Consider the following 23985-nt stretch of genomic DNA (forward strand, 5'->3'; position numbering starts at 1 on the left):
TCCCTGCTCTTGCTACAGGAAGGACTATGCCATTTTTGACCTTCAAACATCTGTGTGCACTCTGCTTGCATGTTTTATTTGAGGCATTGCACTGCAACTAAAGTGATGAAGTTCTTATTTGTGGCTAGGTAAGTGTCCTTATAACAGGACCTGTTACACTGCTAACCTCTAACTCTGACTTTTCTCACCTGCAGCATGTTCTGAAGAATCACAAGCAAGCTCCACTTATCTTCTACCTACAAGTGGAATAACAAGGGGAAAATTTTCTGAGGATTAGCTGAACACTAACAATTTCTGCTGTGAAGCTTCACCATTGCTGTTTTGCTGTGCCAAGTAGATACTAAGAGTTTTTAGTAGCTGGAAAAATGTTCCTCCTTAGATTAAAGATCATTTGCTAACAGAAGCAGAAGAAAAATCCTTCAGTTGGTACAAAAAATTTATCGTAAAGCATTCAACTGAAATACATGCCATCAAATCTCTTTGACTATAGAAAGTAAGAATGTTCCAAGACATACTTAAAGCCAAGTTGTAACCAACATAGGATTTTCATAGTAAAATTTGAACCTCCTAGTAAACATTTTAAGTTCTGACACCACTAATAAGTGGTATGTACAGTGCCCTAAAAAGGATTAAAAGAAAGTATAATGTTCCATAGAAATGGCACCTTAACTTATACATTTTGAGAGGTTTAAGTAAATTTAATGATGAAACAGTCAATTGCAAGTTTAAATATATTATGAATTTACATACTGTAGGAGCACTGTTAACAATCTTGTTTCTATGTCTGTGTTCCTCATTACTAGCCAAGATTTTGCAAGTTTAAGGTAAAATAGTTTGAAGTGGTTCTCCAGCTGACTTCCCTAACTGCTTTCCCAGACCCTCCATTCCTGTCTCTAAGCTACTGAAAAAGACAGGGAAACTCAGTTACCAGCATTAGCTAACCAGCAGTGTAACGATGTCCTGGCCCTGCTTTGAAGCCCAAGCTACTGTAAGCATCAGTAGTATCGTCTAAGGCTAATTTAAAGCTGAACCTGGTTTAGAAGATACAGAGCAGTCATCTTAAACAGGTCTGATCAAGGGTGGAGCAAGGCTATCCAATTACCCTGCTGAAGCCAAAACTCAGCATGTGATATTTCCAGAAATGCTGACAACCTCATCCTCCAGTTCCAGCAGCCAGGACAACTTTTTCCCCTACTCTATAGAATCTCTTGTACAGGATTCTTCACCTGATGAACTGTCAAAGCACCAATATCCTTCAGTCTAATACGAAATGTGTGGCAGGAGTAGCAAGATAAAATACACAGATACAACCTCATCCTCAGGTGAATTTAGCCAACCCTGAGGAAAGTTAATACAAATGCTAATACTTAAAAAGGCAAAGTGTGTCACCAGCTATGTCGGAATTCACTAATTTCTGAATCTTCTTGAGAACTGAATTAAGAATGCACCTAGTAACTATTATTGCATTTTTCTCTTTGGTTTTCAAATTTACATCTTGTTTATCCTCAGGAACAGACATGCTATTTTGGAGAAATTAGTTCTTCCTTTTCAGCAGGTAAGATGCTAGGTCTAGGCTTCTATAAACTTGCAACCCAGCTAAGAACTTCTCACCTTGACCTTGTGGTTCTGACTACAAATCTATTGATTTAAAATCCAAAATCCATTGCACCCTGCAAAAAAAGTTCTCTTCAGAAATAGCAGAGTTATGCATGGACATGAAACCAAGAACTTATGCAAAATATGGCTGCAATTCAATTTGTTTTTAAAGTTAATTGAAAGGTGCATACTCAAGTTGGCCAAGACACTAATGAGTCAGTTGACAACAGTCTTCATGCCATTTTTTTACCAGCCTGAACGATGAAGGAAACTATCCTACATATAGTTTCTCCTCACTGCCAGGCAAGGGTACTGTGTTAAGCATGCATACTGAGAGCAGTATCAAGGAAGTACATGTCAATGGATAGTTGTCAGGTTTCATCCTTTATTATATACACAGCAAAGAAGGCAGCATTAGACACACGCACAGTGTGTTACACCCATTTCACCCGCGGCACACACACACACACTCACACACACAGCCTTAAAAAAGTGTCGGTGATAAGGAACATATTATAAAGGTTGTGATCTTTATCTCTAAGCCCCTGAGCTTCTTATGGTTAGGTGAAAAGGCAACAAACAAGTCTTTTCTTGCTCTATAAGTGCTTTGTGCAACGATGTCCATAGAGGTCATAAGTCTTTTTGGGAGGAGTGAATGTCTTACTCCCATATTCACAGTCTCCTATCGCTGTTTTTGCACCAAATACTTTCCAGTTATGTTTCGCTGTCATAGGCGGCTAATATAGCTCTTGCTCCTGTGGTTAAAGTTAGGAAAGGCTCTGCAGATCAGAAATGAAATACAGGCCCCTCTTTCTCTCAAGAGATGTCATCTCGGTGACACTGCAGGACTAGAGAAGTTACCAGAATTCCGTGGGGACTGAAGAGGCACAGATGAAGAACTGGGAGACAGTTTTCTTGGGCTGCATAGGTCACCATTGTGCAATTTCCACAAAAGTTCTTCATTTTCCATTGACAGGCGTTTGTTTACTTTTGATTCTTTCTCTAATGACTCCTGTAAAACAGCTTGCTCTGTAGAAAGTTGCCTGCAAATGGAAGATTTACATCAGAACATATAACCCAACTTGGAGGCTGCAGTATTGAAACTTAAAGAAAGGTTTGAAATTGCATAAACCTCACAACTGAATTACTGAGCATGTTCTCATCCTAGCTATATTTAAACTGGTAGCTTGCAGAAAGCAGGAGAAAGTCCCAGTAAGAAACATCCCTGAAAAAGCATCTGAAAAGTAAGGCTTGTCCAGCTTAAAGTGACACATGCTTTTAAATGGCTGTGCTGGAGCCTTTGGGTCTTGTTGCAGGTTCAGCTCAAGAAGCTACAGATTCCTTCACACTGGAAGAGTCATTTAAGCAATCATTAGGTGGACCTCAGACCTGTTTCATTCATGTTAAATATTACTGTTATTGCTAAATAAACCACAGTGATCTAAACTGGGAACAAATCACTCACTGAAGTGGTTTTAAGTATGACCCAGGTCTAGCTTACAAGTCAGTTAAAAGGGACAATCTTTGTATGATAATATTTCTGAGTTGCTTTTTCTTCCCTAAAATACTGGAGGTACTGAAGAACATACTAAAGCTTTACCCCCCTTTCAAAATATTCCTGCGTGTTACTCTACAAAGGAATGCACATTTGTAGAGAGACAAGTGGGGAAGAAATGGATGTGTTCTTTCACAGAGTACTACAAAATTGAACAATACTTTAGCAGAATTTTCTTTCTTGTCACAGAAACCCCTTCCCCCTGATTAAGGGCATCTTAAATGTCCACAGATATTTTTCACCTTGAAAGCTCCATGTGTTTGTCCATCCGAGCTTTTAATTCTTCGTTTTCTTGCTGAACCTTCTTTAATTTATCCATTAAGACTGTGTTGTTCTCCACCTTGGAAAGAAGGTCACAATTTGAAATAAAATCCATACATGCATTCATCAAGATTCTGAGCTATCACAGACCTTGGAAATCTGGAGTTTGCAGAACTTGGTACAGAACATAAAAAGCATCCTACTTACCTTATCTTTGCCTAACACTGGCACTTGGCAACTTGTGCTGATCAGATGCCAACAAGGAGGACTGGATAAGGGATCTACTGTTAACCAGCACATTCCAGTAACTTCTGCCAGTGATGGGCAGCAGTTTTAGACACTGTAGTGCCTTTCTAGACAGAGGACTGTCTAGCAATGACATGACAAATTCAAGAGTTCCCCTCAGTAAACAGCTTTCCCTATTGCTTCTCTGATTGCATGTTGCTGTTATCCAAAACAAAAGGAAAAACTGATTAAGTGGCTGGATGGTCCAAGGCCTTCTACACTGTGGCCAATAGTAAGTGTAGACTAGGGTAACATACTGCACAATAGGTAACTGCTGCACAATCCTGAAAAACTGACATGAATGGGTTCCTTTGTATCCAAACCTCTTTCTATACTTCCTCATTAAACTCTTGCTTAAGCAAGTATTACCACAGTGTTTAAAGGCCCTACCCAGGAGAAGGACCCTGTCCTGTCACAAATAAGAGCATGCTCAATGATTACAAATCTCACCTCCAAAACTGACTTTTCACATGGAATTACACACAGGTCAGGAAGACAGCCACACAGCTAAACAAAGAGCTTAACAGCTAAAATGATTTGCCTAAGCTAATCAAGACTTACTGCATTTCATATTTGATCCCTTCTTATTAAATTAGGATCACTTCCTTGTTAATGTTTTCCTGACACTGCAATCTATCTTCCATACCAATTGAGCAATGTAGCAGGTAAGGATTTTGTTCTTTGGGGGAAGAGGCTCCCAAATAATCTGTACTAACATAGCAACAGTTCATGCAAACCAGCAGTTGTCTCAAGATGTTAAAATGTCATTTAGAGCATCAGGCCATTCTTTTCCCCTCTTGACATATATCCCAAAGCTGTACCTGCAATGTGAGCATGTCCCACCATGAATTCCTGTTTCCTTTTAAACCCAAAATATTAATTCTTGCATATAAGTCTGTCCAGCCCAAGTTCATTGTAGGAACACAAGTCAGAGACAGCTGCAGGCTGCCAGACCCCAAGGAACACTCACCAGCTTTTCCATCTTCATTAACTTTATATCCTGTTGATGGAGTTTCTCATTCTTGATCTCCAGCACTGCTTTCAAACTTTCCAGCTCCTGTTCCAGGTATATAATCTGTGGGTTTTTCTGAAAGATTGCCAGAGAGTTTGCTTAGTACCCCAAATTTCAGGAATAATTTAGATGTTTCTCTGCTATTTAGAAAAAAACAAGAAAATAATTATGGTAATGAGGTATTTGTTCTAAGTGGTGTCAACTCAAACACTAGAGTAAATAACAAGCTCTTATATCACTTGCTCCTCAGTTTTTGTTTGTCCTTCAGGGTAGGTGGACAGTTGCAGTTGCTTCATTAGAAGCTGTTAGGAAAACACTTAATGAACAGACAAGAAAAACCCTTGTGAATCAAAGGAAGGCATGAATGCTGTGCTGTCACAGCAAAACTTGTTTTGCAGGAGTGCCCAAAGGCCTTAAGGCTAGGAGTTCCAAAATTTATTTCATATTACTCATAACCCATCCCAAGAGATAATTAGAGTAAACATTTCAAATGTTTTCAGGCACTGGAATAGTTCAAAAAAGCACCAGAAGTTTAAGTTCTGAACTTGACTGTAGCTTATCATCCTTGGTTTGAGTCTGAAGGTAGCTGACTCATAAGCTGAAATTAAAAGTTTTTGGTTTTACATTCTGGTGAAGCCTGAAAATGCAATTATGCATACAAATCTTGCATTGATGCACATCCATGACTTATCTACAATATAGCATGTTAGGACTTTTTTAATTTTTCCTTTTTCTATTGTTTTCTGGGAGGTGGAAGGGAAAGCAGGAGGAGACCAGAGCCGGGTAAGAGCTGTTTTCCAGATGGTAAGAAACCATTCAAACACTGCAGAGCACAACATATTCTCTGCATTTCTAGGCAGTCACAGCCAAAAAAAAAGAAAAAATAAAGCAAGTATTGGTCCATTTCCAGGCAGTGAGAATGGAACATGAGCTGAAATCAATCAATGATTAAGCATGTTGTGTAACTAAGTTTATCTTCAAAATCAAACAAAACTTGTTTTAGTGCATTTGGGTAAGAACACAGGTGCACTGCACTGAGTAACAGCTTCACTGCCACAGCAGAAACCTCAGACAGGAGGGCAATGCCTGCAGTTTTGTGGGGTGTGGTCCCAGAACAGGGCCAGGACATGTCACAGGTAATAGGGGCTCCATCACATACACAGTTCATTCACCCACTTGTTTTTAAGGCCTGTTGCATTAGTGGTTCTTGTTTAACTTCTGAGAAGTCTGTGCATGGGTAAAGCATGCTGTGCTGCCTCAGTGAAGGCAGGCAGCAATTTGTTCCTATTTTATGACTAACATGGAATCTGGGAGCTAGCAAGAAAGGCAATCCTGTAAAGTTTAAATGTAGCTTACAGTATGCTCAATAGTCAATTTATTTGCATTCCCTCCTCAAGTCCAATGGTCTTAAAATGTGTTTTTAAAGTTAAGTCTGAGTCCCCACATTAGCTACTCAGAGGAGAGCACACAGCCAAATAAAAAGACTGAAAGGCCTACACAAGATTTTAGCAAAAAACCTGGAAATATCAAGTGTCACTATCTAAATGATACCAGAGAGGTGGAAATACATGTCTGTCTTCAAAGGTCTCTTGGGAATTCTGATACGGCAGAATTTGTGTTTAGTGCTGAAGAGTATGCTGAGTCAAACTGGTGCTTTTCAAAACAAGTCTCAAGCTTATCATGCATCTTGTACTGTCAGGAAAGCACAAAGCACATTTGCAGCTATGTAAAGGGACTTGAGTATTGCTCTTTTTTACTTAAGCAACATCTGAGCATGCCTGTGGCATTACAGTTCAAACTCCCACTGCCACAGCAACATATTGCAGTTGCAGATTCTTCTTGTGGCAGCTCAGTCCTGCTACTAGAATAAGCAAAAAGAAACAAAACAAAATAAAACAAATTCCAGTGAAAACTAGGGCAACTTCCACTGGAGGCATCCTAAGTGAGTCTTTAAGCATGGAATTTCTCTTTGTGGAATAAGCAATACTACTGGTATTCCACTTACTTTCTTATCCAGAAAGATAAGCATGTTTGTGTCTACCCCCCCTCCACCCAGTGCATTTAAAAAAAAACCCTCTCAGAACACATTTCTGTCCCAGGAGCATCAGAGGCAACAGCACCTTGGGAGGAAAGGCAGGACAAAAAAGTTTCTTTGAAGGATAGATCAGCAAAAAATATGAATCAGTGTTTGAATAAATGTATTAGAAATGAGCTTTGCAATAGTGATGCAAGCCCACACTGTCACAACACAACAGTACCTGTCAACGGTACAACAGTTACCAACTGTCCAGAAAAATGCTGTAGTACAACTCCTGTAACACACATAGGTCTTAAATTTAGCTTAGGCTATTATTAACACCCCTGATTAGATACTCAACAGCTTTATAGAATTATAATGGTAAAGTTAATACACAGCATCATGGTGCTTCCAAAAAACTTCTGGCAGGTGAGCCATTTACAAAAAAAATATTATTAAGTATGGGAGCCCTCTCAGCCTTCATTGCAAATCTTTTGCATTATGCAGTAAAACCAGGGAAGATCTGTTCATCCACATTTATATGGAATATCAGGACTTACAAGATTGGCTTTTTCTTTGGCTATTTGTTTTTGTTCTTCTAATTTCAGCTTCTCACTCAGAGAGTTGTTTTCACTTTTTAGTTCATCGATTTTTTTCTGAAATGCAAATATATTGTATCATTAGGCAAAGAATTCAGTGCACATCTCCAAACTGCTTTTCAAGTTTTAAACTGTTGCAATGAACCCAGCCCTTAACAAACCTCCAGCAATTCCTGCTTCTCTTTAAAGGAATCTTCAAGTGACTTTCTTTCAGATTCATGGGAACTCTTGAGCTCTAAAAAAAAATATTTTTGCAGAGTTTTATTACCACGTAAGACATGAAAATTCTTTGAAAAGAAACAGCCTGAAGAGCCAGCCTATGTATATATGCATAGATACAGTAGATGGCAACACAGAAATAACATTTATCATTAACTGATGCAAAGCATGTATGAAGTATCAGATTTATTCCCACTTCAGATTTGCTGATTGTCCCCTGAAATTTCCATTTCATTAGTGGACAGCCTGTCAGTTTTGAGAGCATTCATCTGCATGCAACAAATGGACTTACTAAGCACAGGCCACATCTGGCAAAAGTTGAGTTTATAGAAGGAAACAGTAAAAATTGAAATTGTGTCTCCCATGAACTACTAGAAAAACATTTATTTTCCTACTTTGGATGCCAGTTTGCTCTTTGAAAGCAATGGAACTGTGACCAGTCTTCAAGACAAAAAAAGTACCACTGGGAACTCAGCTATCAAATGGAGTTGAAAAGATGCAAAGTCATTTAAACCTAAGCAAGTCACCACCCCCTCCCTAAAAAACACCTCTGCCACAGTGTGTATTTCTCAACATTTCCACATCATTATGGAAAGCACACAACCCTACTTATCCTCATTTTCAATTTTGAGGTGCTCCTGATGGACCTAGGGAATGGGAGGAATTATTTAGTCACTTGAGATTTTGAGGCAATTCAGGTATCTTTTACTGCAAGAAAGTAATTTCCACTCAAACTTTTTATAGAGCTTCACTCAACTACAAAGGATCATGGTTTTTGCTGTATGTAAAATAAGATTTATCAGTTCCAAAGGAAGGAATTCAGCCAATGTTTTTAAAGGTAGCTGGCTACAAAGAACAGTGAAGTGGACACAATGCCTGAATATCTTTCTTTGTGACTAGCAGTACTATAGCATATATAGTTAAGTGCAAAATACTTGCCTGAGAAAGAGGATTCATACTCCTTTTTCAGCTCCTCTACTTTTTCCGAGTGTCTGTTTTCAAGTTCCAGCTTAAAACTTTCATGTGTGGTATTTAAATTGTCCACCTGCAACATGACAACATGATTTTTCTCCCCTTACATGTAACAACTTAACCCTTGTTTAAAGCATTGTTTCAATGCCTTCATGCACTATGTCAAATACATTTTAAATGGTCTAGCATGATTCAAAAGTAGAAGCTAAGTTATGTACAAGACTTAATAAATGAGAGTGATGCCTTACAGTTTACAACTACCAACAGGATAATGTGTGCATGTGTCACACACATGGAGTTGTAAAGCAAGTTCAGAAGGCAGGTGTGTTTCTGTAAATCTTAAAACTCAAGCTGACTCAAATATCACATGGAGCTCTAGAAATTAATAAATCTCAGAACTCAACAAATCTCTACCACATTTAAACATAAGCTTAAGAGCTGTACAGCTTAGTATGCAGCATTTTTATTGCTGCAATGAAGTGGAATTTCACATTAAATAAAATAACTGTTATTAGCAAAACCCAGGATTTTCTGAAGGCTCCTTTGTAGCAGAAAGCAGTTGCTAGAGAACTTTTCTACTGTGAATGTTTTACACACCTGCTCCTGGAGTTGGGCTTTGTACTTTTCAGCTTCCTCAATGCAGATACTTTGGAGTTTCTCACATTCTGCAGTGTAGAACTGTTTAAGCCTCTCCTCCAGCTCAGCTAAGTCATCATGATGTTGCTGGTTTAACTTCTGCAAAAGCCCTTCATAAGCAACTTGCAGTTCATTCCTGTCTCTTTCCAATTTTTCACAAGCTGCAGAAGTGGTTACTGAAGATGTCAAAATTTAAAAAAAAAAGAAAAAAAGAAAAAAAAAGGGATTGGATCAATACTAAAGTCACATCTTCATTTACAGGTGTTAAAACCAGTGAACACATTGCACAGCAACATGGTTATGCACAAAGACAAATCTGATTTATCCATTAAATGTGTGCCTCCAAGGGCACATGAAAAGATCTTCACAAAAATACCAAATTCTGTGTTTCTTAGACTGAGAATTAATTGAATCCAGTCAATCCAGGAGCCCACATAAAAAGCACAAGTGTGACAGATTGACATGACATGGAAGAAGGAATGTCTCATGAAAAACACTGAAGAGCTCCAATAAAAAGACTAATAGCATTTTCTACTTTACCTTATTTGATCCCATTTCAGTAGAATATTTGTCAGAGTTCTTCACTTTTTGACATAAAACCACTTACCTAAATTTGACTGTCTCAATATCCTGAAAACAATATGCTTAATGACACCCACACTCAGATATACAGCAAAGAAGTAATTGTAGTTTGACATGGACAGCCTGATACACATCTGCCAATCTGGAAGGTACTGCTCATGTGTTTATGCCTGAGATATTTAAATATGCAAGACAGAGAATAGTTTTAGGCAAAAAGTGCAGAGAATTAAGAAAAGAGAAATGCTGTGCAATTCTCTACATCTGCATTACCACAGGTCTGCTAAGAAGGTTCGTCTCCCCATATGTGCAGCTGCTTGGAAGGCAGAATGGAAGTAGCAACTGCATTTTTGAGTTTGAAATGCAGCATTCCCAAGTCCAGCCAGCCAGGCCTGAACAGGAGTCGTCACCCTCCTGCTGTTAACATGACTGCAGCAAGCACCTTATGCAGTTCCAGCTGCACCCAAAGGCTGGAAGCAAGGTGAAACAGCATCTCTAACACAAAGTGTGTGGTCACTGACCTTGAGCAAAACTGGTTCTATACAGACTCTAGTACTATTGTTTGAAATAAATTAGTCAGATGGGTGGCTGCTTAAGAGAAAAATCAGCTAAAATGTTAACTGGATCTTCAAAGGCAGGGGAAGTCATGCATACATGCACTTCACAGCAGACTGGCACACTGCCCAAGTTATATTAAATATAATATACCCAATTTATATTAAACATAAACTCTATGCAAAAGCATGGGAAGAGGCAAGGATTTTTTTACAGGCAGTACAGGAAATTCTCATCACAACTGTGTTTGAGCCTTAAGATAAATAAATTACAGTATCTTCAAGGACTGATTCCCAAAGCAGTAATAGGTCAGCTCAAGGGAAAGAAGCCTGCCCCAGCAGAGTGCCTCAAGTTACACGTGTCTTACTCTTCTTTGCTACAGCTCATTAAAAGCATGTGAGTAACTTGATGGATGATACTTGCACTCTCTTTTAAGGGAACTGTAAGGAGTCTTGGCCCTGCTACCAATCACTTGGAACCTGCAGTGGAATTAGAAAGTGTTAAGAGAGTAAGCTGTACTGTATGGCAATCAATCTGCATGTGTGTCTTCCTGAATTAGACTTAACAGCAAGCTTAGCTATGCTGTGTCTGTGTGAAAGATCTGCTGATCTGGACAGATTTAGACCAAGCTCTTCATTCTCTGATTGGCAACCATGCAACAGAGGCTCAGCTGAAACCACAACATTCTCTGCAACTCACAGTTGCAGATTTCACAGGTTTTGCCACTTTCTGCACCAACCAGCACCAAAAGAAGTTTTTATCCCCTATCTTTACTCCTTCCATGAACTTTTCTTAAAACTGCTCCCTTAGGGAAAGGGGAAAAAAATTTGCTTTCACTCTTCTACCATATCACAGCAGCACAAAGTTATTGAATATATATATTCTGCATTTTTGGAGAAGAGATAACATCATTGTTAGGTGACATTATTTTACAATGCCAAGAACCAGGTAGCAAGCCAAATGGAGGAATTACACAGCCAACCACATGCAGATGGAGCTGACCTTCTATAGCAGAGTAAGGGCATAGCTGAGAGGCAGGTGACTTGCATGGCTCAGTTGAGGTAACTGCAGCAAAATGCTTCAAATGATCCACTTCATTTAAAACTAACAGAGGAAGAAGCATCAAATTCCTTATTTGCAAGGCCAGAGCTATTAATCTGTCTCCAGTTAGACAGAGAATGTGCTGCCTATCGTTGCCTTATCTTTAAATGTCAGCACGCTGAACTTCAGATGATGCAAAGCATTTCAGAAAAAAGCAAATGGCTAACCACGCCTTTGTCAAAGAAAACAGACGCATCAGTTCCCCTTCAGGCACTTTGCAATTCAGATTTATGAGAAGACTAATGTTACAAAGGCAAACAAAAGACTTCTAAAACTTGTGCTGGCAGTTAAAGGTTGTTAAAGTACAGATAGCTCTGGCCTCCACAAAGCTGGAGGCTGCAACGCTTCCTTGCAGATCCCGAGCCTGACTTAAATCCTTTCCATCCAAACAAGAAGCAGAACTACTACACAACCAGTGAGCTCTCAGTATCATGGTGATGGCAAGAAACTGACCATGTAACGCTTCAGAAAAACACCAACTAAAGAATTGGTAATTTGAAATTATGAGATGTCCCATTAAACCAAAGCTTGTCTGAATACTCAAGGTTCAAACATCTGCAGCAATATTCTGTGCAGCCCTAGCCACTTGCAGACTGCATCACGTATTTTATGACTGCTCTGCCTTTTTTTAAGAAAGTTGCCTTTTTCGTGATTTGTCCAAAATTCCTTAATTTGCCATGTAGCCACTGATTAACCAATTCGACTGCTACTCAACTGAAGAGTATTCTCACTGAACCCATGCTAAACTAACTTGGAGGAAAAATTTGTAACTGGGTAACTGGGACATGTGCTCTTCCAGTATCAAACACACAAATCTATTTCAACTTCTCATCTCTTTCAGATACCTGAAATGCATACTTCAGAGTTTTTGTACACTACTACTATGTTTCCTTTCCCTTCTTGAAGTGCTTTCCTTCACAATTCCACATCTTCTTTAGGCCAAAAAAAAAAAACCAAACAAAAAAACCCCACCCCACAAGCAAAAACCAAACCAAACCACCCCCAAAAACCAACCAACCAAAAAAAAAAAAAAAAAGCAAACCAAACCAATGGAAAACAAACGGTCCAACAGCATTTCAGGGAAAAATCAAGCCATAGAGATGAAAAGATGAATTTGTCTGTGAAGTTTGTTCAGTTTTACCTGTAACACTAAAGTTTTGAGGATAGTGTGTACAGAATGCTATACATGGCAGCCAGAAGCAATTTTTACTTCTTTTTTCATATAGCAGAGCCATTATTATATTTTTCTTCCAAATATTAATATTTTTGTCCACTTGGTTGTCTCAGCCTCTCTTCCCAATCATACTACTGTCTCTCCCTGTCTCTCCATGTTGTATTAGTACAACATGGAGCAAGATTAATCTGTGTTTTTAGTCTTCTTAACACCTCTAATTATAATAATTATAATTATAAATGAGCAGCCTGGTTCTTTTGGGCCAGACCATGACCTTTGGAAATCATGGAAAGTTTTTGAGATTTGGCAACAGTAAATCTTCAGATCATAAATGCTGGTTTTGACATGTAAAATCACCCTTTACTTGTAACAGTTAACAGCAGCCACTTGCACCTTGGGCATTTCACTACAAAGCTTTTTAAGTGCCCAGATGATAAAACAAATGCCTGCAAGAGCAGTATGGAGAGCCAGGCACAAGGCAACTCCCTGCAAGGGTGCAAACAGCAGCATATCCAAACCACAGCTACAGTTGCTGAAGCTGAAGGAAAGGAATACAAAAGTTGCCTTTCTAGCTCCAAAAAAAAGCTATTTTGTATTTTCACGAAAGTAGCCAAGAGGTAAGACCTTAAAATTGTGAAGCATCTCCTTTCACATTTTTTACCTTATTCTAATTATAAAATCATCATCCAATTCAGCACTTATGGCTAAACTGCTTAGATAAAACTCTTTCCAACTTACATTCCCCTAAAAGCTACCATAACCATAGCTCTAAGATAAACTACAAAAAGGGAATTTTGGACCCTGAATTGTTTGCCAACAGTAGTTATCTTCATAAAATTGTCTAAGTCACTTACTGGCCTGGTTATGATTTATGAAAAGCCATTAGACTGTCTGAAATTCGAAACCAGAGTTCACTAGGACAGTAAACTGTCAGAATTTTAATAGATGTGGGAGATGTGAAATGGGGATAATTACCACAAAAAAACCCAAGTATTTAGTACTATGTGGTATTACACTGCACTAAGTCTTAATTGCTCAAACCTTGTATTTCACACTGCAAGCTGCATGTTCACTTGACCAGTAAGTCTACTAGAGACAAGCTCATTTCCTTCTCTATACAATATATATTTTTATATGTATATAGTAATTTATTTATGGTATTAGCAGATTCTCAATACTGAAAATTCTTCTACCCAAACATGCTTTCAAGTTTATGACCAAGTTTCTCTTGGTCATAAACTTCCATAATGAGACTAACTCTAGAGGACATTAAACCACATTGTGTATTTGTGTTCATGGGCAAGTTAGACAAGGCAGGTAGCCAAAAATGCCTGCTTTAAGCAACATTTAAGCAGGTATAATTGAATAAATAACGTGAAGGATTCACTTCTTTGCCAGGAAGTAAATTCACATCCCATATGCTGCACACAGCACAAGTGACAGAGTGTTCAAGCAGGTAAACAGTAAAGTCTATGAAGTGTGGCAAGTCAGGCCCTGTCTCAAATAAGTGAAAGAAACACTTACCTATTATTAAAGTATTTTTTAGGATCACCTTAATCAGAAAAGCAAATCACATTCACCGTAAAACAAAACAGTCTCTTCTATCTGAACTTCCAACACATCTTGAAGATAATTTATTAATAAAAAAGAACATGAAGTTATTCTGAAGAAAATACAGTTTATCAATTGCCACTTAGCAGCTGGAGGTGAGAGAGAGGGGTTTGGCGTTGGCTGCCTGCCCAGGGTACACACAGGCCATGGAGAAAGGCTCATGAACGGCAATGTTCAAAGGTGCTCACAGGCTGAGTCTGCTTTGCACCTGCTGTTGTGTAGCAGGACCGAGCTGGATCACATCCAGCGTGGTTATGAGGAGGCTTGAAACAATTTGGAGCGCAGTTAATTGGGAGGGATAGTTTCGCACCTCTCAAGAAATATGGAGGCCTTGCAATTTTTACTCAGTTAATTAAACAAGTAACTGGAAGTTTAGGCACTAGCTTGCATCTGAAGAAATGAAACAGTTGACAAGCAAGACATCCCTAGCTGCTCCAGGCTCTCAGAACTATGGTGGTTACATTCAAACCACAAAGTTTAGTCTTTGTAGCTGGAGATTTTAAGGAAGCCCAAATTCAGAATGCAACTGTTACTGAATTTGAACTGCCCTTGGAAAAGCCCATCCCCAAACACCCAACACTGCTGATCTTCCCACATGTTTCCAGCTACTGAGAGCAGAAAGCATTGCCTGGTAGCCATCAGCCCCATGGCTGGCACAGTCACATGGTGGCTGCCAAAAACATTCTGGGACCAGAATGCATATTCAAGCCATTAAACAAAAGGTGTTTTGGTAGAAAAGGTCATACACAATATCTCAGCAAAACAGACCATATGTCAGCAAGTCCACTTGGTCTTGCAAGGGAAATCAAAGAGCTTGGGAATATACACAATTAAACTTCAAAGCAAAACACTAAGAAGTCTAAACTATGCAGGATAAAAGCTGCAGGAAACTTCATGTTCCTCTCAAACTCAGGGAACAGGCTACACTGGGCTGGGCACACCTGGTTCCTACTCTGAGACTGCCTGTCCCCAAACCAACAGTCATTAAAAACATAGCAGCTGAGAATCCACAAAAAGGTCTACACAGCCAAAGTAACATTCAAACAGCATTTAACTTTCCCAGCAAACCTATGCTTATATTATACCATGGATAAAAATTCACAGTACTTACGTCAAAACAGCCTATGGAAATCTTAAGTTCCACAGTATCCATTTAACAGTGTCAACAGAAAGCTGATTAGCAGGTATGTATTTAAGCAGATTATTTTCAGCCAAAGCTACTGTTATAAGAATGCTTTTCTCACACCTTGTCAACAAATTATTAATTTAACATTAAAAAAAACCCAAAACAAAACAGTTCTTTTTAAAGCTAGATAAGAATTGAAGACCTGGGTAGTTTTTCATTTCTGTAATTAAATCCACTCCCTTTACATGCTGAGGAGAGCAGTACAGACAGGCTAGACGTGACGTGGTTATGACAATGAAGCTGCATGAAGATAAATAAATGCTTCATGAAACCATGGTCTGGAAACCTCACAAAGGGAAGTGAGCCCCAGGCTGCCATTCAGATGCTCCTGCAGGACTGACCCAGGAAGGTCAGCTCCATGAGGGGAACAGCTGACAATGTCATCCAGCACATCAGCCAGCATCCCTGTCTGAGAGTTCTGTGCACTCGGCTGTCACAGATCCATCAGGCACAGTTGCATTTAAAGTTTTTTCTAGTTATCAGCCTATTGAATGGCTTGCAATGGGAGTCTCATTTATGAGCTCAGCGGGCTGCTAATCAAAGCAGGAAGATAACAAGTTTATGGAAAGCTCATTTAAGCATGAGGCATCCTCACAAAGAACTAAGCTTGCAAAAAAACCCAAACTCCACCAAAACCCTCAAATGTGGTAATGGGCAAAAAATGTTGACCAGCTTTTGGTCTACCCATTTAAGCAGAATTTTCCCTTTCTAGATAAGTGATAAACATGGTACCTAGGTTGATAAAGGAAAAAACAATATTGAAGATGCAAGACTTTCTTGCTCTGATAGCAATCCTTCTGACGGCATTTTCTTGAGGTAAACATGTGAGGTTGCTCAGAGAATCACATTAAGTACATAAATAAAAAGAAATCTGGTTTATAAAGTTTATAATACAACTTCTTAGTGACACAATAAGGCCATTTCCACATTAAAACTCTAGTCCTGTTTTCACTTTTAGGGTAATAGAAACACCAGCTGATGGGAAACACAACGCTGCACCCTGCTACTCCTTCCCCTTTCTCTGCTCCAGTCCCAGTGCTCCTTCAATCACATACTGAAGTCAGGCCAGTCAGCTTTGGCAAAACAGCACTACCAGCCAATAGTTTCAGCTGGCTTAGGCCCCCAGACAGCTCACTGCATTGGTGGGGGCATGGCTGCCCCAGTAGCAATGCTGGCACAAGGAGGACTGCAAGATGCAAAGGCAGGGGAAGGCCAAGCTCTTTCAAAGCCAGCCTCTACTGAGACCTCCCTGGAACAACTGCTAAGGTCAAACACATTACATGGAGTTACCACTAAATGCAGTTAAATCAAGCTTCAAAGTCGGCAAAACCAGCCCCTGCACACTACAGCTCAATTTCATGTTATAGCTGTCCACTAGGATGAGTTCAAAGACTTAATCTGATCAGCCTGGAAGCATTTCCTTCTGTTAATTTTACACTCATTCACCTAAAGGTCACTAAGGCAAAAATGCAGATTTTGCATGGTATGTTTTACAAGTTTATGAATTTTTTTGCCAGCAAATCTCTACAAGACAGCACACAAGTTAGGGATCAAACAAAAGTATACATGCTGTCAGCCACCCTCCCATTTTTTAGAAGTGAGTGCTTCGGTCATCAGCCGCATGTTTTGTAAGGAGGCCCCGCAAGGCGCAGTCAGATCAGCGCCAGGAATTCACTGAACCTGGGGTCACGCTGTCAGGGCTCTGCAGCACTTAAAGCATCTGAGCAGAATTCAGTCAGGGAATTAAATGACTGCCATTACAATACAGGGCATCTGTCTTCTGCAGATGTGCTTTGTTGCATTTCTGTTCTCAAGAAAGGAATAAAAAAATAAATGCTTACCTAGCTCTCCTCGAAGATTAACTAATTCTTGAGATAACTCTTTCCGCTGCTTCAATGCTTCCTCCCTCTGCAGAGAGAAAAGAACAAAAAACCCCAAACATTTGGTTACTAGTGATCTGAGCAGAGCACCTTCCAATAATTAACCTACATGTGTTCTGTAGGAAAAACAAGAGGCAGGAGCAAGAAGCCAAGATATGACTCATTTAGGATAACAGTTCAGCTGTTACAATATACACAGATGTTCTTCTGTTGTTAAGGAAGTTATACTTTAAAACAAAGAACAGCTTTTTCCAGGATAGATCTGCAATTAAAATCCTACTTTGAAGCAATTAATTATATATTTTATGGTGGGTGTAGCAACATAAGCCTCCAGAACAAATGAAGTGATATCTGTCAAGGACACAAAAGTACAGTGTATATGTGAAAGAGGCATGCATTAAATATTTATCTTAAGCTTACTCAAACACAAAACCAAGAACTTTGCTAAACGGTCATTCTTCCATGAAGAAAAGGCACAGCCTGTTCAAAGTTGAATACAACCCACCCTGCTGCTCTCAGCTCTTAATGTTAAGATGGTGTTAAGAATCACAAGGAATGTGTGAACAGATCATAACAAAGCAGAAGCACCCATCTCCCTGCTTTCCCCAGGAGCTGTGCCCTGGCAGGCCGCCGTGCCCCAGCCCCGCACCGGGAGGGCAGGCACAGCCCCGGCAGCGGCACCGGCACGGCGGGCAGCACCGCGCACCGCCCGGCTCGCAGGGCGCCTCACCGCGCTCCCGGCCGGCTCCCTGCCAAACAAACCCTCATTACCCTTGCTGCAGCACACTGCGAATAGAGGCACAGCCTGCTGCTGGAGCAGCCCATCTCGCAGCGCCGGCAGCCCCCCGCCCCTCATCGGCGACGCGCGGGCGGCGGCGGCAGCACCGAGCCGGGCAGGTCTGGCGGGGCCGAGCTGGACCTTGCCTCCGCAGGTTATCCTGCCTCCGCGCCCAGCGCTCCTGACAGCGGCAGATACTGCAGCTCCTGCAATTGGCACAAGCAGCCAGCGATCACTTAAAGCCACAGCCCTTCTTTTATGAAAGGCGAGCCGAGACATTAGATCGATCGATCTCCGCTTGCTCCGACGGCAGCCGGGATCACTGAGTGAATCACTGCCCTCCCTGCAGATAACCGAGCTTATTTTTAGCTGCTTCGAGCTTGCTGTACGCTGCTTTCACGCTTAATTTGTTGATGCAAAAATAAGGCACAGGAGGCCTAAGCTGAATGGGAGAGGCACAAATACAGCGGCTTTGCTGCTGTCAATGCCCAGGCTTATGTTCAATAGCCCCAAACAGGCACGCAAACAGCTTGAAACTCACTTTGCATGCTTTTCCTTTAGCGAGGATATATTGGGGAGAAGAACAACAAAAATCACACAGACTTGTCCACAACTGAGCACAGCAGATGAATCTGCAGACTGGTCGAGCCACACCTACAGCTGGTTCTCCCCAGGGAAACCTCACCATACAGCAAATTCCCCCTTTGCCCTTGGTCAGTCTCACTGCAGCCTGGCCACAGGCTTACATCTTGAGAGCACCCTGTCCTGGAGGCAGGGAACACTCTGCATGCCTGCAGAACAAATAAAGCAATGAAAAACACCAGTCTTACGAAAAACTAGAAAGAATGAGCACTCAAAACCTAGCCATGTATTAAGGTCTGACACAAGACCAATCAAAATGAGTAATTTTTATGCTACACACTCATTTGCAAGTTTTAGGAAATTATCATGCAGCTGTAAAAGCTGGTTAGAAGAAACTGCCAGCCCTTTATTGAAAATATTTACATTTTAGACCTTGTATGAGAAAGATTCTCTTTTAATCATTCAATTTAAGCAGCCTTAACAATTTTTTGGACACTTTATGCTTTGGTAGGGCCATTAAGCAGCTGTGTTGCAGTTTTATATTAAGCACTTAAAGGCTTTTTACAGTGTCAATGGGCTAAGATTGAAAACCACGCCTCACCCTCCACGGTAAATTCTCAGGAGAGCAAAGAGCTCAGTTATGGAAAGGACTTGCCCTGCTCTTCCCCCCTTCTCTGCACAGAAAGGAAAGATGAGTCATCTCACTCAGTTCAAAGCCAGTGTTGCCACCGTGGACACAGCGTCTGCTGATGAAAATGGGAATGCTGCAGTGAGTTGAGCTGCATCCTTGCACTCTGGGACACATCCTGCTTTCTTCCAGCCCACTCTGTTAGTAAAACATCTCAAACTCTCCCTAGTGGCTGTACCATACTGCAGACCCTTTGGACATGCTAACATTTTTGTTCAGTGTTTCCAAAAGGCTTATTCATGGTATACACATTTTATATTTGCTTTCAGTTACAGAAATTTGATGAGAAAAGGGCATGTGCAATCAGCACACACTAAGGACTAACAAGAGACCAAGACTAAAAATCCAAAACAAAATCAAATAACACTGTTCTAGTAATCCTTTTCATGTTTCCTGCTGCTCCAAAGTACTGTTGTTTTTTACTGGTGTTGTTTAACCTTTTGCCTCAGTTCAGCTTTCCATTCATAGGTTTAACAAATCCAAGAAATCCAGATGGATTTGTATCATCACCTACTGCTCACAAATACATTCAGAAAAAACCTGCCAGCCTAAAATAAGAAGACTAAGTTCCTCACATGGATAAGCAGCCCCCTAAAGTAGTCAGACTGACTAGGGGTTAACTTAGTACACTTTTATCTAAGAGAGAACTGAAGCTGCAGGTATGGAGGTTTCCCTGAGAAAACTTCTAGTTTCCAAAAACTGAAATCTAAATGCAGTAAAATACCAAAAGCACTTGAATAATCCAGTAAGGTCCTATCTTCAGTACTTAAAGACAGGTATGCATATGCGCTGGGCTGGAATATCCAGCAACCTTCTAGTTTATGCTTAACTGGAGTTGAAAAATCAATACCAGAAATCAGAAGAGCAGAACCAAGTTGGAGCATACAGAATTGAGCATTTTTGGTATTGTTATTCAGATAAATGCAGCAATAAGGATCATCCTCATTTAGTTCTCAGAGACTCATGAAGGATCTTCATAACCTTTTACCATTTCTTCTGGTACAATTTATGAATTTATGTGAAAATCAGATAGATTATTTGGTGCCTGTTTTTTTTACAAAGGTTGCATTTAACCAAAACATACCCCCTGCCATAAACAGGGGAACTACAGGAAAGAACAAGAACAGAGTTTAGGGATAAAAGGTTTGCCATGGGCAATATTAGAGTGGTGCACTTCTGCCACTGAATGCTACACAAACGTTCTCAGCATAACAAAGGAGACTTGGACATTTCTTGTTCTGAGAAAGATTAGCCAGTTAAAAAAATCCTTCATGTTTTGAAAATTTGACAAGTTCATGTAGACATATGCCCCACAGCAAAGGAACTTGGGAAGGTGAGGCCCAAGGTAGAAGTTTAAAGAACACAACAGCTTCAAGATAACAAAAAGTCCGGAACGGAATAAATGATGAAGTTTGTAATTCATGTTTGTTTTGTTGGCAGTTATGCAGCCCAATTACAGGCTTAAGAGTATTTTTCCTGGCAACTAGCTGCTTTTTGCTACAGCTTGACATTCAAACAGACCAGCCTAGGGTCATTTTAGATAGAAACAAGGGTGAGGACATATTACTGTCTGAACAGTTTTCATTGCTCTCTGCTTTGAAAGCAGGAAGCTCTACATAAGTCCACATTCCATGAGCAAGAGGGATATTTGTACCAAGCACACCAACAGCCTTCCTGGCTACATACCTTTACCAAATCTTCACATAAGATAGACTCAAGTTACCTCCAAGACATCAGGTTCTGAGCAGTTCTCAAGCTGGAATAGATGGGCATTCCTCAAGTATGCCACAGCAACTTTGCAGACCACGAATACAAGAATATGAATTTTTACAGCAAAGTGGCAACTTCCTATTTCCTTGAGAGGATGTGCATTTAGCCAGACTAACCATTCCACATTTCCCAGCACACTCCTGCTCCTGGCCAGGTGGGGTGATGTTGGTGTGGGAGCCCCATGCTCTGCCTGCAAATCAAGGCTTTGAGAGCCATAGAGAGGCTATGCCTGGTCAAAAAAGTCCTAATCACCTTTGGTAAATTTTTCCTCCATCATAAGAACTGCAAGTCCTTCAACAGTTACTCAATATAAAAAAGTAAATCAAGGCAGAAAATGGGTTTTGAGTATGCGTGTCCAAATAAGCTAGCATTGCCCAATCTGGTAGCAATTATCCAAACATCACAGTTCACATTTTAAACAAGCACACTCCTTTGGGAAATAAATACTCTTTTGGAGCTGTGCTAAAGAAACAAAAGTTCACAAGAGCCAGTAACAAAAAGTTCACATTTGCATACTGAAATACAGTAATTGTTTGCTTTTTTAATTTCAAGCAACTATATGACACTGATATGCATGTGATAAGCCCCTGCCACAGCTGCCTAGTCTATCCCAGTAACTGATCCAGACAAAGCATTATAGATTGCTGCAACCAAAAACTACAGAGAACTGGTACTTTGCAAAGGAAGACACACAGCCCACTTTTAGGCCATGAAACATCCCAGGGAAACAGGCTGGGTTGTGGGAATTGAAAAAAATGGAGCAGCTATACTGGAATGCTCATCTCAGTGCTGGGATGCAATGTGGTGCCTGTCCAGAGAAGGTGGAGAAGGGCTCTGACAATGCCAGTACCAAGCCCTCTGGAGTGTGCAGATAGGACAGGCAGCTGAGTCTCAGGAGAAGCACAGCAACTGAACCTCTCACTGGCATAACTGGCAGGAGGGGACATCTCTGACTGGGAAGGCTGTAATCAGCCTTCTAGTTTTCAGCAGTAATACACTTCAAAAACAAGTAATTTCGAGACTCAGAACTCAGAAGAGTAGAAAATTAAATATAAAAGCATTGCGATGCTTTTTTCAAAAAGCATTTTATTATAACAGACTAAACATTTGTTCAGAGTGCATAAAACAAATTAATCGATGCTAAGAATGGAAGCACTTAAATATGTTTTACTATCATATGCAGGGCCAAATTAATTTTATTTTTGGAAAGCAGAGTCTGGTTTTTGTAAGCCATTTACTGTCAAACCAAGCCACAAGCACTTACTCCTGAAATTAAACTCAGAGAGAAATGCTGAGTATTTTAAAAACATAATAATAGATTAATCTTAATAAATTAGTAAATTTGCAAGCACTTCTGTAACATGTATGTTTACACTCTATTGAAGATGTGCTGAGGTTGTATGGCAAAAAAAAAAATCTTAATTTAAATATTTTTTAATACTGGTACAGTCTCAGTTGTCAACAGGATGTCTTTGTCATCCAAAGGAGATACCCCTCTTGGGTACGAAGCATTAGAAATTTATGTCTACTCCATCCTTGTGCTGCTCCAGTCATAAAAACATGATCATCATTGGCTGCAGTGTACAAACTGAGTCACATCTTTGCATAAACTCCAGTCACTCATGTGTCATCAGCTACAGCCTCAAGGTAATTACGAAGGGACAACAAAAGTGCCATTCATATTCGTTTGCAATATGACACTTGATGATTTTGGTCCTTATACCACAGTATTTCTACCTGCCCCTGTTCCTTCTTTCCTAGCAAAATCCAATCCTCTTAAGTAAGTCTTCTCATTAAACATTGGCCATTTTAGAAATTGATTTCTTTTAAACTCACCTACTCTGTACCTCACTTAAAACCTCCTTGCAATGGCCGTTCCTCTGCATCACTTGATGCAAAAGCAAGCTAAAGAAATAAGACAAGGAAGCAGTACAATAAACAGGATTTACACTCTCTGCTCCATGCATATTTTTGAACAAACCAGTAGACTATTACTGTGATAAAATAAAAATGTCATTAACCATCTCCAATCAATAAATATACAGCAAAAGGAATACTTTTAATTTACTTTTGGCCTCATTTGTGCTATGCACTGCCTTCTTACCAAGTGAAATATGCCATCAGTTTTCACCTTGACATACTTCAGGCAGAATTAAGACTCAGCATAAAGCATTTACATGATTAGCTGATAGAGAGTCAATGTGCTTTCTAATATTTTACTTCTTTTATCTACTAGGTACATCTAGGGAGAATCAGAAGTTTTTTCCCTGATGTTTAGTGTATAAAACACTAAAGCAGAGAACCAGCCAAACAGGATTCCTATGAGTCACTATGTATTTAACACATTTACTTGCAGGCTCTTCATCTTTTGCAAGCTTTACATAGGATCTTAGGCTCACAGGGATCTTTGTTTTCCCATTTTAGAAGTCATGTCCACCTTCATGCAATAGCCCTCCAAAGATAGGTCTGCATATAATAAGATGGTCAATTTAATTTTACTTCTCTATAACAGCCTGTTTGCTACTTTACAGTATTTCTGAATGCTAATATTAATTCTTCCTTCTCACACAGAATGACTCCTTCCTTCCCTGCAGAAACTCCTCATAAAAACTAAGCCTCATAAAAACTAAGTTTAGCTCATCTAAGCAATTACTTATTTCTCAGTATTTTCTAAGGCTTTCTGTCTCAAACTCATTTGAATGACACAGTACCCACCAGATACCATGCAACTTTGACAAGTTATACTGTCAGAATTTCTCTCATGTCTATAAAACTGTTATTACCATTTTAAAGTTATTCAAAATGTTGTAATAACAGCCTATGCTTGAGCATAATATTGCACTACTCATTTCATTTCCATGACTGTTTAGAATTTCACTTGAAAAGGTAGTAAAAATCAAGAAGGAAGTAAGATTGAAACATGTTACTT

General features: G+C 39.9%; 1 protein-coding gene across 4 annotated transcripts in view; it reads right to left on the minus strand.

Annotated features, from left to right (window-relative positions):
- Nucleotides 1-1961: 1961 nt before the first annotated feature.
- The window catches only part of MTUS1 (microtubule associated scaffold protein 1), a 115595-nt gene continuing 93571 nt past the window's right edge, over nucleotides 1962-23985 (minus strand). For 3 of the 4 annotated variants that reach the window (XM_079306721.1, XM_079306720.1, XM_079306722.1), the window contains 8 exons: nucleotides 17200-17266; nucleotides 9114-9328; nucleotides 8484-8589; nucleotides 7487-7560; nucleotides 7287-7382; nucleotides 4668-4784; nucleotides 3394-3491; nucleotides 1962-2639 (listed from right to left, as the gene is read on the minus strand). In XM_079306721.1, coding sequence (XP_079162847.1) covers nucleotides 2423-2639; nucleotides 3394-3491; nucleotides 4668-4784; nucleotides 7287-7382; nucleotides 7487-7560; nucleotides 8484-8589; nucleotides 9114-9328; nucleotides 17200-17266 — 990 coding nt within the window. In that variant the 3' untranslated portion in view covers nucleotides 1962-2422. Of the gene's footprint in view, nucleotides 2640-3393; nucleotides 3492-4667; nucleotides 4785-7286; nucleotides 7383-7486; nucleotides 7561-8483; nucleotides 8590-9113; nucleotides 9329-17199; nucleotides 17267-18009; nucleotides 18310-23985 lie in introns of those variants that run through there. The other variant, XM_079306723.1, reaches the window with a different exon arrangement.

Source organism: Erithacus rubecula (genome assembly GCF_903797595.1).
Source record: "Erithacus rubecula genome assembly, chromosome: 5".
Taxonomy (NCBI): domain Eukaryota; kingdom Metazoa; phylum Chordata; class Aves; order Passeriformes; family Muscicapidae; genus Erithacus; species Erithacus rubecula.